The sequence below is a fragment of the Lates calcarifer genome, linkage group LG19, assembly GCF_001640805.2.
Source record: "Lates calcarifer isolate ASB-BC8 linkage group LG19, TLL_Latcal_v3, whole genome shotgun sequence".
NCBI classification, from domain to species: domain Eukaryota; kingdom Metazoa; phylum Chordata; class Actinopteri; family Centropomidae; genus Lates; species Lates calcarifer.
The window spans coordinates 7368230-7384629 of record NC_066851.1 but is presented as its reverse complement, the minus strand read 5'-3'; the positions used below and the strand labels follow the sequence as shown (position 1 = coordinate 7384629).

The window sequence follows — 16400 nt, the reverse complement described above, 5'->3', positions numbered from 1 at the left end:
GACAGGTTGTGCTTTCATTCATATTAAAATATCAAATATTGTAATGGTAAAACCTGTATCCTGTATCATACTGAACCATGAGGAGACTGTAATGTTATACCTTTGCATCGCAGCAGACAGCAGTTCTCATGAATCACTTCAGCAGAACTGAAGAGATGAATAGGAATGAGAAGTGGTCAGTCTCAGTGCTGTCTTTAATGGGACATAAATCTAATTCAGAGAACTGACTGCAGTCAGTGAGTTGTTGAATAGGTTAACGCTCACTTGCCCTGCGACGGGGACAGATCACGCGGCTGGTAATTACAGGATGATGGGCTGCAGTATACACACTGACATACTGTACATTCAGACGCAGCGCGGCGTATCCACAGCAGTAACATGTTTCCTCCCCTCCTGCTGCTGATGTTTTGATGAATGGCCTGACTAACTGTAGACGGCAGGATGGAAACCTGCCTCATCTCTTCATCAAGGCGGCTGACTCTGATGTTTGAAGTGGCTTTGCTTTTGTTTACTGTCGGCTGTTTGTTTGCCTGAGGGACGGGCCGTCTCGGGTGATGGGACTGAGGAAGTCACAAATCAAACTCATTATCTCTCAGCGAGTCCCCTCTCACTCTTTGCCGGTTTCTCATGCGCTAATGTTGCTCTCAAACACAGTGACAGCTAACGTTTAGCTCCTAAAGCCCCTCAGGGAACAGAATTAATTTCTGTGACTCTGCCACAGACCATTGCTTTGTTTACACAAGATAAAAAGTTCTTCAAAATTGCAAATATCTCTCTAGTCTTCCTCCTTTTGCAGTCCTAACAAGAACTGGACCTATAAAGACAGTATAGGACATTAAAGGAGTACTTCAGTTATCTATGATATTAAGTCTGGCTGACAGCTTTCATACAGTTTTCAAACACAGGTGTCTTTTATTATATCTTTCCAAACACAATTTGAGGTAACCCTGATTACATCACTGTGACATCATCGGGGTCATTTTCCCAGACTGGACAAAGCACCTGCAGCTGTTTTCATAAGCTGAAAAATACTTGTCATGCTGAGCAAGTGGTGAAATCAGTTGACTGCCTTTTTAGACTGTAAAGAAGGAAGAAAGAGAAGAGAAAGAAATGAAGGCGGAAACTGATTCTGACTTTTAACATGACTTTTGTTAACTACATGAATGGAATAGAAAATGTTATCCTCTTGAAGTGATAATAGAATCACTCTGGTGTCACTCTTCCCTTCTTTCTTCTCAACAATTGCCTAACAACAGCCTGATCTATAAAGCTCTCCTTGTGAAGCTCTGTACCTCACTTCTCGTGTTTTTTAAATCCTATAATTTTGCACAGAGCTGGTTAGCTATGAATAAAGCCTCCATATTTCTGATCTTGGTGAGACCACTTTCCCTTTGCTCTTTAAAATGAAACAGGCCGGCTGCAAACCTCTTTGAAATGAGAAATTCTTTTCCTGCTGGATGATGTTAAAATAATGATATCTCAAGTTTTCATTGATGTCTATAACTAATTTGTAGAGTGTGGCATTTCTTTTGTTTTCTCCCTCCTTTATTGTATATAGTGCTCTGACTGCCTGTTGAATTGTGTAAGTGAATTACTGTGTCTCTGTCTGAGACTCCAAGTTTAAATAAGAGGAGATGAAAAAAGGTTAAAGTATTACATATAGATTGCAGGAGACTGTGACAAGGTAGGGAGTAGTTTTGTAAAAATAAAAAATAAATAAATGCCCTTGTTATTTCTCCATAGCTCTCTTAAAAACAAGATTAAATCATCTCTGAGTGTCCTCACGTCCCACAGCTTCCGGTCACTTTTTGTCTGTCTTTGTCCATCTCCTCTCCCCTGTATGACTACGTTACGCAGAGGGACGATGAGAGCTGACGTGGGCCATGACCGTGTGCCTTAAATATCCACAACATGAGAGTCAGCTCTAATGAAACACCAGACAGATGTCTTCATAAACTCTCTCTCATTGCTCTGACACACAGTCTGCCTCACCCTGAGAGATGGGGGTGACTTTGAGCCATGATAGATGTCCCTGGTGTGTGTGTGTGTGTGAGAGTGTGCGTGTGCATGCTCATGTATGCGTGGGTATCTTGTGTTTGTCCAATGATGATCAGAATGACAGCTAGGTGTCAATTCCATGCTGAGCAGTTTGAAGGGTGACAGCTCCTTAATATCCCTGTTCATTAGAGAACTCACCAGGAGTGTGTGTGTGTGTGTGTTTGTGTGTTTGTGTGTGGTGAAACAGCAACTTTACTTCCTCTCCTTGACTGTATTTACACACAGACATGCTGTGAATACACACAGTGAAAAGTCCTGCTTCATGAAGCCAATAATCATTTAATGAACGTTCTCCTCATCTCTCTGTCAACATCAGAAAGACAGGATCACTCCTCCCACACCTCCTCCAGGCCTGCTGCCATCTCTCCGTCCTTACTCCACCTCTGGATCTCCTTTAAGTTTGCTCTGTGTCTGCACACTTCCCGACAAAGTTCACTGCTTTTAAAGTGAGTGCATTTCTGAGTGGATTTATAGATGGAGACATATTGCAGCAGGTAACCTGGGCACATTGTGTACTGCAAAGAACAAACTTTTTCTTTCATTTTACCAGATGCGTAACTCTTATTTTGCAATGCTAATGCTGTATTTTTCCCTCCGTCTGTCTCTATGGGATTAGTTTTCCTGCCAACAATCATTTTGAGTGGTGGATCTCATTTACACCTGGTATTCATGTGCAGTCTACACATTATCTGGATATTTTATATGGATGAATAAAAATTCACGTTGCTACAAGGTGTAAGTATGCAGAACTTTCTGCAGCTTTATCCTGCCACAAGTTTACTGTGTATCTGCTAGTTTGTGGTACATCGATTAAACAAAAATATATTTAGAAGTACGCATTATGTCAACTGAAATAATGATGGTGTTTTTTGATACAGGGCCCACTAACAGTTCTTATCTTCAGGCTACTATTATTCAATTTAACATTATACATTTGTGGTTCTTTCCCCCCACAACTTTCAATTCATAATAATAATTACAAAAAACTAATTTCCACACAGTGATCCAGAGGTTTCTGGGAACCTGAGGTTGCCCACTATGCCTGGTTGATGCTCCAGCCTTGGGTCAGGGGGATAATCTTTCACCATCATTTATTTAAATGTGTAAATCTATTTTTTCCTGAATGAAATGAATCAGGTTTGGATTACATTTTGATATATCACAGTAGAAAAACACAGGTCAAAGTCCTTATGGCTGAATAACATTAAGCTGCTTCAGCTCACTGGGACACTGGAACAGAACAGAATCTACATTAATGTCTGTAATAACACCTCTGTTTTTCCTGTTGTGACAAGTCAAAAATGCCTGTTGTGAGACAAGCCTGTTGGATTATGTTATTAGTAATATAGCCAATCTTCTGCCTCCACTGTGCATATAAGAACATTTTTCAACCTGTTCAGCTACACTACATTTGTAACCCCCGCTCAGCTGAAACAGTGTGATTCAGTGTGAAACCTGAGCCGACAGCGGGGGCTCATGAAAGCTAGCAGGTTGGTGTACCAGCTTCCATCTGCCCCCGTGGGGAGATATTACTGATGTGTAGCACCTTATTAATGCTTAGAAATGCATTTCTCAGAGTCTGGCCCCTGGGCTGGTTCTGCTCCCCGGGATGCTAATGAGTTAGTCTGTAGGGCTTGTGAACTAACATGAAAACTGCCTGTTAGCTACATCATGTTCCACTGCTATCTGGCATTTTAGAGGCGAGCCCTGGGTGTTTGTTACTTCCTGTTCTTTTTGTTGAATCGCTTTGCAGATCACTGTGCTGCTGCTAATTCATGTTTAGCAACTCAAACTACTTAAGCTCATTTCATGGCTAATAGTAAGTAAACAGTCACTTTGTATGGAAGGTGCAAAAACCAGCAGGTGGGAGAGGATCGCGAAAGGCAGGGTGCATTTAAAGGAACACTTTGGAAGAGGGGAGGAAATAAAACTTGTGCTGCGACCGTAACGGCGAGCACCCATGGGGGAATTAGCAGCTATAAAATGGGGAATTACAATCGCTTGCTGCTCGTTTCCATCGCTAACATGTTGTGGAGTCTCAGAGCTTTGTAAGCTGCGGCCGCGCTGAGCTCTCGGGGGTTAGTGTACATGCAGCTGGCAGGGACCCTGGCTCCCCCTCATTCATAGTTAATGTGCCATGATAGAGCCATCAGGATTTTGTGCTGATCTGAAGTTTGCCCTTGCCATGTGTCAGAGGAGACCCTGGCACGTGGTCTCGTCCTTGTGGATACACACATACAGCATACACTCACACACTCACACACACAAGTCAGGAGGATCACAGTGTGACACGTTAATGTGTTTCATTTAGGAGCTACAGCATCTGGTGAATAATTTAGAAGTTCTATCTAATGCTTGTGTACGCAGCCGAGTCACACTGTAACGCTGTGTCATGTTTTATAATTGATTGCCCATGATGCCTTTTTCATTAGAGGCAGCCTACTGTTTCACAGCCACGCCGCCACTTTTCCATACGGCTGCTCAAAATGTTACATAAACCACAAAAGGGGATCTCTCCTATGGATGTCCTCTTTTCTTCTTCTTCCTTCCTGCTGTTTGTCTCACACAAGTGCCAGAGCTTTTTGGATCTGTATCCACCACCTCCCTGTCAGAGGAAATCCACCTCATACATCTCCTGTATTTCCTCCTCTATTTACTTTTGCTTTCAACGCCTATTTTCTAGGCTGCAATGGACTCTTGGTGCTAAACCTCCCCCTCACATGCACACATGCCCTCACCGTCTATCTGTTTTTGTCTCTCCTTCTTTTCATCTCTGTCTGTCTCTCCAACGCTCCTTGCTGCATTTCTGTACAGATACTACACTGGGGCTTTTTTGGCAGCTCCTCTGTAGCCTGGTATGTAAAGCTCTCTGCCTGTAACTGACACTTCAATGGGAATCTGGGTGTAGAGAGGAGGTGGTGGGTGAAAAGGGGAGACGGTAGCCTGGCTGTGACTCACTCATGTACTATTCTACTATTGATTAGCCTCATGCTACTCACACACTGGCTGCTGATCAGCTGCTTTACAGTGTAGGATAATAAAGGAGGAGTTGTTCTTAGGGCTGGAATATTGTCCACCTATAGTTTTTAATTTTGAATTAATTCAAGATGTCTTCCCTTAACAGCCACAGAGCGTGTGTTTGTGTGTGTAGGAAGCTGTGGGTGTGTGTTTTCCGCATGTGTGCATGCTGAACAGAGCCTGTGTGCGTTCTCTGTCTCTGTACACAGCGGCCCAGCGCCGTCAAATAATCACACCTAAGGGTCTTTTTGTCCCTTTGCAGAGAAATGAGTTATTTACTCACAGGAAATGAATTTTCCGAACCTGCTGGCCATGAGAATGCTGAGATGGGGAGGGTGGGGTTGCAAAACAGCATCTTTCTCTTTCTATCAGATGGACAACACACACGCACGCGTGCACACTTTTCTCTAATTAAATGTCAAAAGGCAGGGTATGAAAATCAATGCAGCATTGTGTGCAGAGAGAATGCAAGCCAGCTAATTCAGAAAGGCAAAGGAGCGCCGTGAGGCTGATTATTTGACAAGCCCACTGCTAATGAAATCTACTCTCAAAGCAGCCCCCCCCCCAGGGCAGGGAAACAGCATTAATATGGGACTAAAAGATTGTGAATATGATATTAGCACTTGATAATACACTTTCCTCTGTCTTCCCCTTCACATGTACTGTAGCTTCTCTCCATCTCTGTCTCTCTGAGGAGTTCTCCCAGCCTTGCCGAGGACTCGGGCGCAGCTGGTGAAGTAACGCCTACAGTAGCTGCCTGGGAGAATTGGTGTCACAGGCAGGTGGACGGGGAGAACCTGAATAATACTCTCTCTCTGATTCCTCCATGTTTCACTCGCTCCTTTTGCCACTAGCTCTCTGTCTCTCTGTGGATTTGTCTTCTCCTCTCGTGCCTCTAACGCTGACACTTTTTCCCTTCTGCATAGAATCGTTTGCTTTCTCTCCACCCGTCACTGTCTTCATCTCCGTGTCTCTCTCCAGTAAGTATTCCCCTGAGACCAACGTATGCTGTGTGACTGACTACTGGCTCCTGACTGAGGACTGAGGCCCACCCACCAAAACCAGACTTGCAGCTCCCAGAGTCTGATCAGGGAAGCTGAATCACTCACTCTCTCTCTCTCACACACACACACACACACACACACACTGACAATAACACACATTTACGCCTCAAAACAAAAGAGTCAAACAAGCAAAAGTGTGTGTCTGTGTCTTGGTAAGGATAGTTGCAGGTAACTTCTCCAAGGGCCCGCCTGTATGCAAAACCCCCCCCACACACTCTCTCTCACACACACACCACACACACACACACACACACACACACACACACACATAGGGTTCGACTGCCCAGCGCCAAAACAAAAATATTATTTTTATGCTCTGCTGGGCTGCTGAGGAGAAGTGGAGGAGGAGGAATCCAGGGGCCTACACAAAGCTGTGTGCTAAAATCATATGAACGCTCATTTCTATGCTTTAAATCCAACTTATCAATATCCTCTGTGCTGGAGAATGTGTGTATATTTAGAGTTATTGACCATGCATACCAGTAAACCCCTGATGGTACTCAGGTGTAATTATGGAGTGAAACGATTCCTCAGCTGCAGACACACAACCAAACTCCACACTCAACCAAGCCAACATAATGAATACATAGTAAACTATCATTACTGAAGGTGTCTGTGGTGTAACCACATTTGTGCATATAGCTGATTGTATAACAATACATGAGCTGTAGAAAGACTGGAAATCTTGTAGAAGACAAGATAAAATATTAACCTAACTGTCTGTGATGTTTTTGTTGTAACCTTTCTTGCTACTTTTGTCCAACAAACAGATGGATGCACAACAGGTGAAATGCGAACATTTCAGCACTTGTATTTGTTAAATAATTATTTTCTTGTTAGTTCACACAGCACTGGTTTTATAAATGAGGCTTCAAGACCTGGTGAAAAAACGTGCACTCATGTACACATACAAATAACTATCTGTGACGCAGACAAACATCTTTACATCCATGGCATTGATTGCCTCCAAATGGCAGCTTAGACGCCCCCTCCACCTTCGTACATTCAGACGTGACACTGGACAGACGACAGACTGCGTCAGAGAGCTGCTGCTGCCACGTCAGTCTTTTGGCTTTGCCATCTCCTTCTCCCACAGGCCCTGTGTCCAGATGATTGTGCCAATCTGTCCTCTGATGCCCGTTCCATTCCATTTTTGGCAAAAAATACAAGATTCAACCTGACATCACTGAATAAATGTGAACATGGTAAAAGAAAAGCTTCCAAAGAGCATCACATTAAAAACAATTTCTGAGGCAAAAAATTAAGATCTCAATTATTTTCTTTGCAACAGCTTCTGCTGTTTGGTCTTAATCCTTGTGTTGCCATCTGATCTGAAAGCTTTAGCACACACGAGCCCTCGCTATCAACCACAAGGCCATCGCTGTATTCATCTGCGCCACACTAAGCCACTGGCAAGCTCTCAAAAAAGACCTCAAAAGAGTTTCTTTGTATTGAAGAAGAGGGTGACGAGGTGCCAGAGGAAAGAGCAGCAGCAGTAGTATGTTGATACAAACACTCAGCAGTACTGCCACTTATGTGAGAAGACTCTGAAAGGCCATTGTGAAAATGGATCATCTCGGTTTGTTTAATTCAGCCTGTCAGGTGACAATTAGAATGTGACAGGCTGTGAGGAAGATTAAAAAAGATTATCTGGGCAGTATTGACACGGTAACAACAGCAAAGCTACAGGGAGGACAGACTTTTTTTTCTTTTTGCGTGTCCCAGCCCCAGTTCTGTGTTCCAGAAATACAGACTGTGTCGAGCCAGGTTAATAAATACGTTCTAGCTTCATCTTTGTACTCTAAAGCTCGCCCTGTATTTACACACAGATCACTGTACACCTGCACACTAAAAATACCTGTGTGCTTGCTGCTGAAACAAAAAATTCTGTGAGAGAACTAAGTTCAAAGAACAAAAAAGTATATGTATGCATTTTAAACAAAAGTATGAGCCTCAGTCATTCTGTATGTTTCATCTAGTTCATCAGGAAGCCAAAGATCTTAGTTGCACAGCTGAGAATAGAAGGAAACAGAAGCTGTGTGATGTAGGAAAGGAGGAAATGAGTCTTACTGTATTTTACATCCTATGGTGATGAAGAATATCACTATCCCATGAAATGTCTAAAATAAACCCTGAAATATTCTGGTGTACAGATTTGAATGGTTGTTGGCTTTTAATGTATTCAAACTTGAAGCTAAGATGGATCATATATGTTTATTACAGTATTTTACAGTAGATTACATATTTCAGTGATTTATGGATTTAGTTGTAGACATGAAGGTCAGATCTGATTTTGAAAGTTATTCAGATATGGGTGTTTATTTTTGAGCTTTTCCTAGTAATGTGTATGCGGCACTCTGCACCTGATGAAGCTGGTTGTACCAGCTGTTTGTAAATTCAACCTTCAGCCTCCTTCTACTGTAAATGTTCACACTACAAAAACTAATTCTTATGTAGAGATCAGCTGTTACTAAATATTTCCACCCTGTAACTTCCAGGTGTAACTGTTGCATTGCTACCAAACCAACGCTAATGTTAGCTTGTTAATATATGATTTGTTTAAAGGTAAAAGATGTAATATGGTTGATGTAAACTTAATAAAATGCTGCTTAATGATGAATAAACCTTGAAGACTTTAAATTACAAATGATTAAATAACAGCAGTAAGGTTAGCATATTCTGATGTTTCTTACTCTAAACTTTATGAATAACTGCTTACTCTGAAACCTATATTTCTCTGTGTACGCATAAGTAAATAAATAAATACCAACATTTACAAAAGATCTATCTGTTGTGTCATTTTTTGAAGATATGCTAGCTTGTAATGTAACGGCAACTTCCTTATACCACCCAATCCTATATGATTCTGTGGTGTCTTTGTATGACAAAATGACAACAGTTTAACAAATTAATTAATTAATTCTACATTTAAAAAAGCCAATTAATTCTTTAGTATAGCGGTAACTTTGATTAATTGGCAAACAGCACTGTAAATAAACAAATGCTGTCAGTAATAGTCACAGAACATGCTGTATCTCCAGCATTGTTACATAGCAATTGCAAGATAATGAGGTTTTTCCCTGTCAAAACCCCATCTGATGCAACATATTTGTAAGAAGAAAATGCAATGAGTACTGTGTTATAATGGTAATAAGCTCATTTTAAAAATGCAGTAGTCTGCTTTTAAAAACTTACTAACAGCAAACAAGATTACAAACAGCTAATAATTACAAACAGCTAATTGTGCTCACACAATTGACTAGAGGGAAACTAATGGACAGATAATCACATGCACACACAGAGCTCTGTATCCCCCGCGACTCTTATATGCAGACACACACACACACAAATGCACACAAGCACATACACCTCCCCATCCTTACTGTGCCCTGTTAAAGAGCCTATTCAGAGGGAACAGTGATGATTCAGCCCTCCAATCAGGAGGCTGCCCCAGATACCCAGCAGGTCTAAAGGACACACATTTGAATAAAATCAGCATGGCGTTTAGAGGACCCAAACCACAAGACACTGTTGCCATTTCTAAATGATATCATTAGTAAAGCTGATGATAATCATGCGTCAGACTATGAACATGGGCCCTGCACGCTGCCTGCTTGTCCTTCAGTAATGATGATAAACTTTGTATATGAGCAACAATCACTCATTTAAATTTCATACATGTGACAAAACTGACGCCCAGAAACAATAACATCAGATCTGTAGGCTGTTTTTTTATGATGTGTCTACCAAACAATGCTTAAAGCATAAATATGCATGTTTGAGAAACTACTGCATGTGTGATAAACTGCAGGAAATCTTATGAAGTCACATCAATTTTTTTTTCATCTCTCTGACTGATTGGACATCTGATCAGAAATATTCAATGTGCAAGTCTATTTCTTTTTTTGATGATAATTTGGTGTGAGAGAGGAGAAGATGGATGGCTTTGACAAACTTTGGCTCTCACAGCTGAGGCCTATAACTCCTCTCTATAGATGCTAGATGGCTCAGCACTTGACACATAATATACTGTACTCACAGAGAATTTATCACCTGGCAGGTGGCTGCCAAAATGTTCCTAGATTCGTTGGTTTACAACCGAAAAAAATAACCTCTGTGCTCTTGAAAGACGTCGCTTTCTTCGCTCATTATTATAAACGTCTCTCAAACAAAGAGAACAGCCTGGAGCCTTTCCACTGCTTGCATCACTGTTCAGTTTGTTGATTGATTCATTGATTTTTCTCCTTCTTTCTCCAAACTCAGAACTCTTAGGGACCGGAGAAAATTGATTTATGGCCTCATTTAGATGAATGTGTTAGAGAGTCGATTTACATTTTAAATGGAAACATTACCTTTCCTTTCCCAAGATCAACCGACTGTTTATGAGTCACTATAAACACAGACACAGTAAAGACGTCACCGTAGTGTAAATTTTATGGCTCTGTGGTGCGCACCCACTCACTCCTGCCAGTCCACCTCTCCGCCTCGACATCGATTTGGCCTGGTTTTCCCAGCGCAGGTTTTTGACTAAGTCTTAAAATAAACTGGGAGACAAAAACGTGAATCGAGTTGAATTGTCAATCCAAAGGGAAAACAGTTACACCTCAGTCTGCAAGTTTCCCCGGTCACATGTGCACTCACTGACATTCAAAATTCACTCTAGATCTTGACAACAGATGACAAAACAATCTCACTTCAAGATCCATTCTGCAGCTTTTGATCATTTCACATGATCTTCATCAGCAGATGAAATTTGCTCAGTTGTCATGGAATGATTCTTTAGATTTAGATTTAGATTCTTTAGATTCTTTAAAGTTTTTTTTTCCTGAGCACTTTTTGGAGCATTGCCTGCTTTGAATACCACTTAGATATAATCTTTACCAAATAATCTCTCTGACATCAAGATCTGTTTTACAAGAACAGAGAAAGAATATACAGCCAGATGGAACAGACAACTTCAGTGACTAGATTCAAACTAGATTCAGTTTTAAAATCCTCTGTACTTGAGTCCATTTAAAAGGTGAACATTACTGGAAGACTGTCTGCTGAAATTCAGTATTCACTTGAGAGGTAACTAGAGTTTAACAGTCATGAAATCTGCTTTGGTGGTCGGTGGTTTTAAATTATAGAAATGAGAAAATACTGAGAAAATACTGGAGACCTTCAGGAATAAAACTAATTTTACTGTTGCTAGTGAGAACCAGTCTCTCATATATAATGTTGTACAATCTCATGTATTAAAACACACAATACAATGATAAATCATTGCATCTAAAGACATGGGGACGCCCATTCTGAGCACTTTAAGGACTTTTTGTCGAAAGACTTACCAGGGGCAAACTCATTGATTGTCAGGTTGTCTTTGGATAGTTGGCTGCAGCATGTTTTTTTCCCCCCCAAATCTGTTGGATAATTGATCAAAGGATGCCAATAATGATAATAACCCTTTCCATCTGGTCCTTGTTTGCTTCAAAGAGAAACTTAACATGCAACAGGTTGAAGCAGTGTTTTGCTGCCCTCTGTGGTTGAAAACTTTAGCCTCTAACCATCACTGCGGGGTGTAGGTGGGTGTGGTCAGATGTGTGCTCTGTTGCACCTGTAACCACACATGACAGTGGAGTACTGCGTCACTACATCACTGCAGCAAGGTGAGAGGTTAAACCACTGGAGGTCAGCAGAAACAGGATTTTCAGGGGGTGTTGAGTTACTTTTTTGATGACTATCGTGTGATGAGCCTCAGTTCCAGAACAGCTACTGAACGGACTTTAAGGTGAGTTTATTTCACCAACATGTGACGTCATCACAAAAATCAGTGATCACATATGACCTGATACAACCTGTTTCTCTTTATTCTGAGTTGACACAAGTTTCACTGATGTTTTTACTGTGTGCAGCTACTGTTCTTGTAATATTGTACATATCAGTGGTTACCCCTAGGATTAAGCATTTAACAGCAGCAAGTAAACATCTAATTACTGGTTTATAACATACTATAATGTAGCTGTAAGCCGTTTAAAAGCCATTTTATGTGTTTAGTAATGCAATTCCCTATAATGACTCCTCCATAACAAGTATATAAACAGTTAATAAATGCTGTACAACACACTGTAAGATTTGTTCATGTGTGATATCTTTTATGATTATGTATGATTATAATGATGTTATCAAGCTGTCAATGTGATTGTGATAGTGAATGTTACAGTGTGAAGTTTTAATATGCTGCTTATAAATGTTAAACACTTAAACAGATGAAAAAGAAAATGTTTGCTTACCTTAAAAACATATAAAAACACAAAGACTACCTTGCATTTTTCATAAATCATCTACATTGTTCTCAAGTGCTACTTAATGTAGTGGAGCCCATCCAGTCACAATATAGCAATGAAATTACTAGTGTCCATTATAGACATCCCACTGCCTACCTACCAGTAGAAATGCTGTGTGCTTCAAGCACCTGAACGCCACTTTGTAATATAATCTTTTTACAGTATGACTATAAAATTGTTTACTCTTGTAGACAAAAACACACAAGACCAAGAGAGTGTGCTTGTAAACTGTGTGTGTTAGTAGACTGTGTGTGTGTGTCTGTGCATGTTTTTGTGTGTGTGCAAGTGAGGAGAGCAACACAGTGATTTATTGTCAGTGGAAAGGCTGAGAAGTGGGAGGATGCCCAGCGAACCAGAGGTGTATTTTGATGGCAGGAGTGTGTCAGGAGTGAAGAGTGGCACTCCATCGCAGTGAGTGGTCAAAGTGTGAGTGTGAGTGTGTGTGTGTGTGTGTGTGTGTGTGTGTGTGTGTGTGTGTATGTAGCTGGGGCTCTAAAAGGCATGTTTTATAGATGCACACATACAGTACAGTATATGTTGGACAGCAGCACTCACACAGGCACAGCACGCATCAGTGGTGTTTCCATGGATCTGTGTGAGAGGACCACTGGAGCTCCTCAGCCATCCAATCATGTGTTTCTAGAGGCCATTACAGCTACAGATTTTGGACTCTTATGGATAAAAATGTCCACTAATGATCAGTAGTCAACAAATGTTCCCTACAATAATTCATTTCCACATTAATGGATGGTGTTAATACACAGCTCAGGTCAACACTGAGCTGGAGAAATGTGTGTCTATGTGCAGCAGTTTATAGTACCTGGGTGAAATGAGATTCAAAGGTCAGCTTGGCTCACATAAAAAAAAAAAAAAAAAACACACACACACACACACACACACACACACCCACAGCTTCAAGAGCTATGATATAGTTTGTTACAGGCCAGTTTAGCACCACTTACAATCAATCCACATGACAACTGTCTGATTGTGATTCTGAGCAGATTTCTCAGATGTGAATTTCTCAAACCAAGAACTGTAACCCTTCATATTTGTTTCATCAGATGACAACACGGAAATGCCTCTAGTAGCCTGCAACACAGTCAGCCTTTCCACAAACACAACAGACTATACGCAACGTCTCTACAACAATACCGGTAAAAATCTACAGCCTCCACAACACAACTGCCTGCAAAGCCAGCAGTGTTTTGCCACATGCGGCTGCAACCCCCCCCCCGTGCCTGGTTTAATTAGGCAATAAAATACCACTCTGTAAGGGATGAGGGGACAGGCTGTGAGCTACTGCGTTTAAAAAAGAAATCACGGAAACATCCCCTCTAATTGCACACAAACATAAACTTACCCGCTGTGACTCGAGAGATGCCGAGACAGCTGAGGACGAGCAGCAAAAATCTCTCCATGTTTCTAACGCTCGGACGACGTGCGGTCCCATTTACTCTGTCCGGGGGTGCTGCTGCTGCTGCTGCTGCTGCTGTGTTGTGCTGCTCGGCATTCGCGTCAGTTCATGCGTATCGTCTGGACTGGAAAAGGGACAGCGACGGTTCTCTGTCAGAGGCTTTTTCAGCACCTCGGACAGCGCCTTCCGCTCCGCTCATTCAACAGCCTCGACTGTTCCTCCTCTCTTCTCCTCTCTCCCCCCCGAGCAACCGGCGACCAAGCGACCGGCCGGTGGACCCGTTTTGTTATTGACTGGTCTCGAGCCTGGCGCTGTTGATATGCGTCGTCGGTCCTCCCAACTGTGCTCCAGAACCCTCCTCCCCCGATCTGCTGCTGCTGCTGCTGCTGCTGCTGGAGGTGGTGGTGGTAATGCTGGAGGTGGTGCTCAGCACCGCTCGGCTGCTGCAGACAGAGTGAAACGTGCTGGCTTTGTATATGAGCGCCTGCTCCGTCCCTGTCTGCCACACTGACTGCTGAAGGATTTACAGTGAGAGAGGAAGGCTACAACAGTGTCAACACAGCCCGGCTAAACACGGCGTAATTAAATGTGGGAAAAACTCCCACTGTTTCCTATGGTTCAATAATTATGGCCTACACTTTCAGATAAGTAGCAGCCTCTGCCTAATTGATTCCATCATCTACCCTCTCCATCCCACATACTTCACACTACAAACGCACATCTAACAATAACCATTTAGAACTTCTTCCAGGCCTCTAGAAGCACAACAGCGAGGGACGAGCACATCCTGATCAAAAGCAAACTTGTCACCAAAAAAGCCCTCTCCTTCCTTTCTTTCTCCCTCTCTCTCATCCTCCCGCTTTTACTTGCCCACTTGGTGAGCCAGTGCTCTGAATTACTGCTGCCCACTCGTCGATTAAATATGCATACACTGTCCCACGCAAACAGTCGCCTGTGTAAAGACAAAACTCTCCTGTGGTGCTGCTTTGAACTCACTTTTTCCACTTCAAAAACAAACACGTGCCTCTTGACTCCACCACCGAAGTTGAATCCCCGAGTCCCGCTCACACTGTGTTTTTTTTTCCCAGAGCGCGCGATGAAGTGAGTAGAGAAGTGGATAAAGTCTGCATACAATACCTGATGGTTTCCCCTGCAGCGCGCTGTGGATGTGAAGCTCTCCGGGAGGTGTGTGTGTATGTGTGTGGGAGTGTCAGTCCCGAGCCAGGAGACCGGCACTGTCCCCTTGCTGTGTCCCCAAGAAATGTTTTCCTCACCCCGCTGTGCACCTCGATTCATAGCCCGCTGCCTCTGACGTGCTTCAGAGGAACACTGTTGGTGGTGGTGGTGGTGGAGGGGTTATTGTGCTGTTTATTTGCATACTTCACTCTCCTGTGGGCTACTGCGCTCTCCCTCCATCTGTGTGAGAGAGAGGGGGAGAGTGGGAGAGTGTGTAAGGACACAGAGAGAGACAAACACCTCTGTCACCACCATAATGTATCTTTGAGCAGCAGTGGTGGAGGATTCATTCATTTCAGTTGAGTTAAAGTCACAACATCACACTGTGAGAATACTCCTTTACAATTATAAGACATATATTAAAATGTCACAGAAGTAAAAATATTAGCAGTGTTATTAGCAAAATGTATTAGTAGTTTACTTTAGAAGTATCTAAAGTAAATGTACTTTATGCAGTAAAGATGCCCTGTTAGTGTTTTACTGTTCTGATCTATCTATCAGCATTTTATAACTGACCATGGTGGATCTGATTCATATACTATCATATACTCATATACTCTTAGATAGTTTAATTTGCATCATCATATTCTATATACTAATTATATGCATTGTGTGTAAAAATGTTGTAAAGTAAAAAGTACAGTATTTTAGGTATAAAATTGTAGTAGTATAGAAGAAGAAGTATAACTAACCTTTTTTTCTCAAGTACAGTACTTGAGAAAATGCACCCAAGTTTTATTAGTACTTGTATTTTTATTTTTGGAAAAGGTTTTGTGTGAGCTATTGTAGCAAAATATACTACAATATAACCAGACTAAAATATAATTTCAGGGAGTTTTGGAAACAAATGTAACATTTTCTCCACTTACTGCACACAGAGCACATTCTCCAGATCCATCTCTGGACATGTCCTCTTCTGTGGCCACAATGAACTGTGGTGTTCCCCAAGGCTCCATCCTTGGTCCCCTCTTGTTCTGTGTATACATTTGACACATAAACATAGAATGCAAATTTATTTCCCATCAAAAAGCTGTGAAATAAGTAACTTTTATCAGCCGTCACCTTGTCTGTCAGAAATAAAGTCCTGAATTGTCCCGAAACTAAATGTTGATCACAATTTCACAAAAACATCTCGACCTCTTGTTGACTGATATAAAATCTGAAGCCAGAAACCTGGGTGTAATATTTGACAGTGACCTTTTGTTTGAAAAAGAAGTTACAAAAATCATTAAATTATGTTTTGTTTTTTTGAATCAACTGAAAAGCTTCTCAAAAATCAGG

At 41.8% G+C, this 16400-nt stretch overlaps 1 protein-coding gene across 2 annotated transcripts in view; it reads right to left on the bottom strand.

The window, feature by feature from the left end:
- The window catches only part of fndc5a (fibronectin type III domain containing 5a), a 29492-nt gene extending 14124 nt beyond the window's left edge, over window positions 1–15368 (bottom strand). For both annotated transcript variants that reach the window (XR_001963381.2, XM_018697840.2), the window contains exon 1: window positions 13830–15368. Coding sequence is in view for 1 of the 2 variants with exons in the window: in XM_018697840.2 (XP_018553356.1) it covers window positions 13830–13887 (58 nt within the window). In the remaining variant the exon portion in view is untranslated. The remainder of the gene's footprint in view (window positions 1–13829) is intronic.
- Between the last annotated feature and the right edge of the window lie 1032 nt (window positions 15369–16400).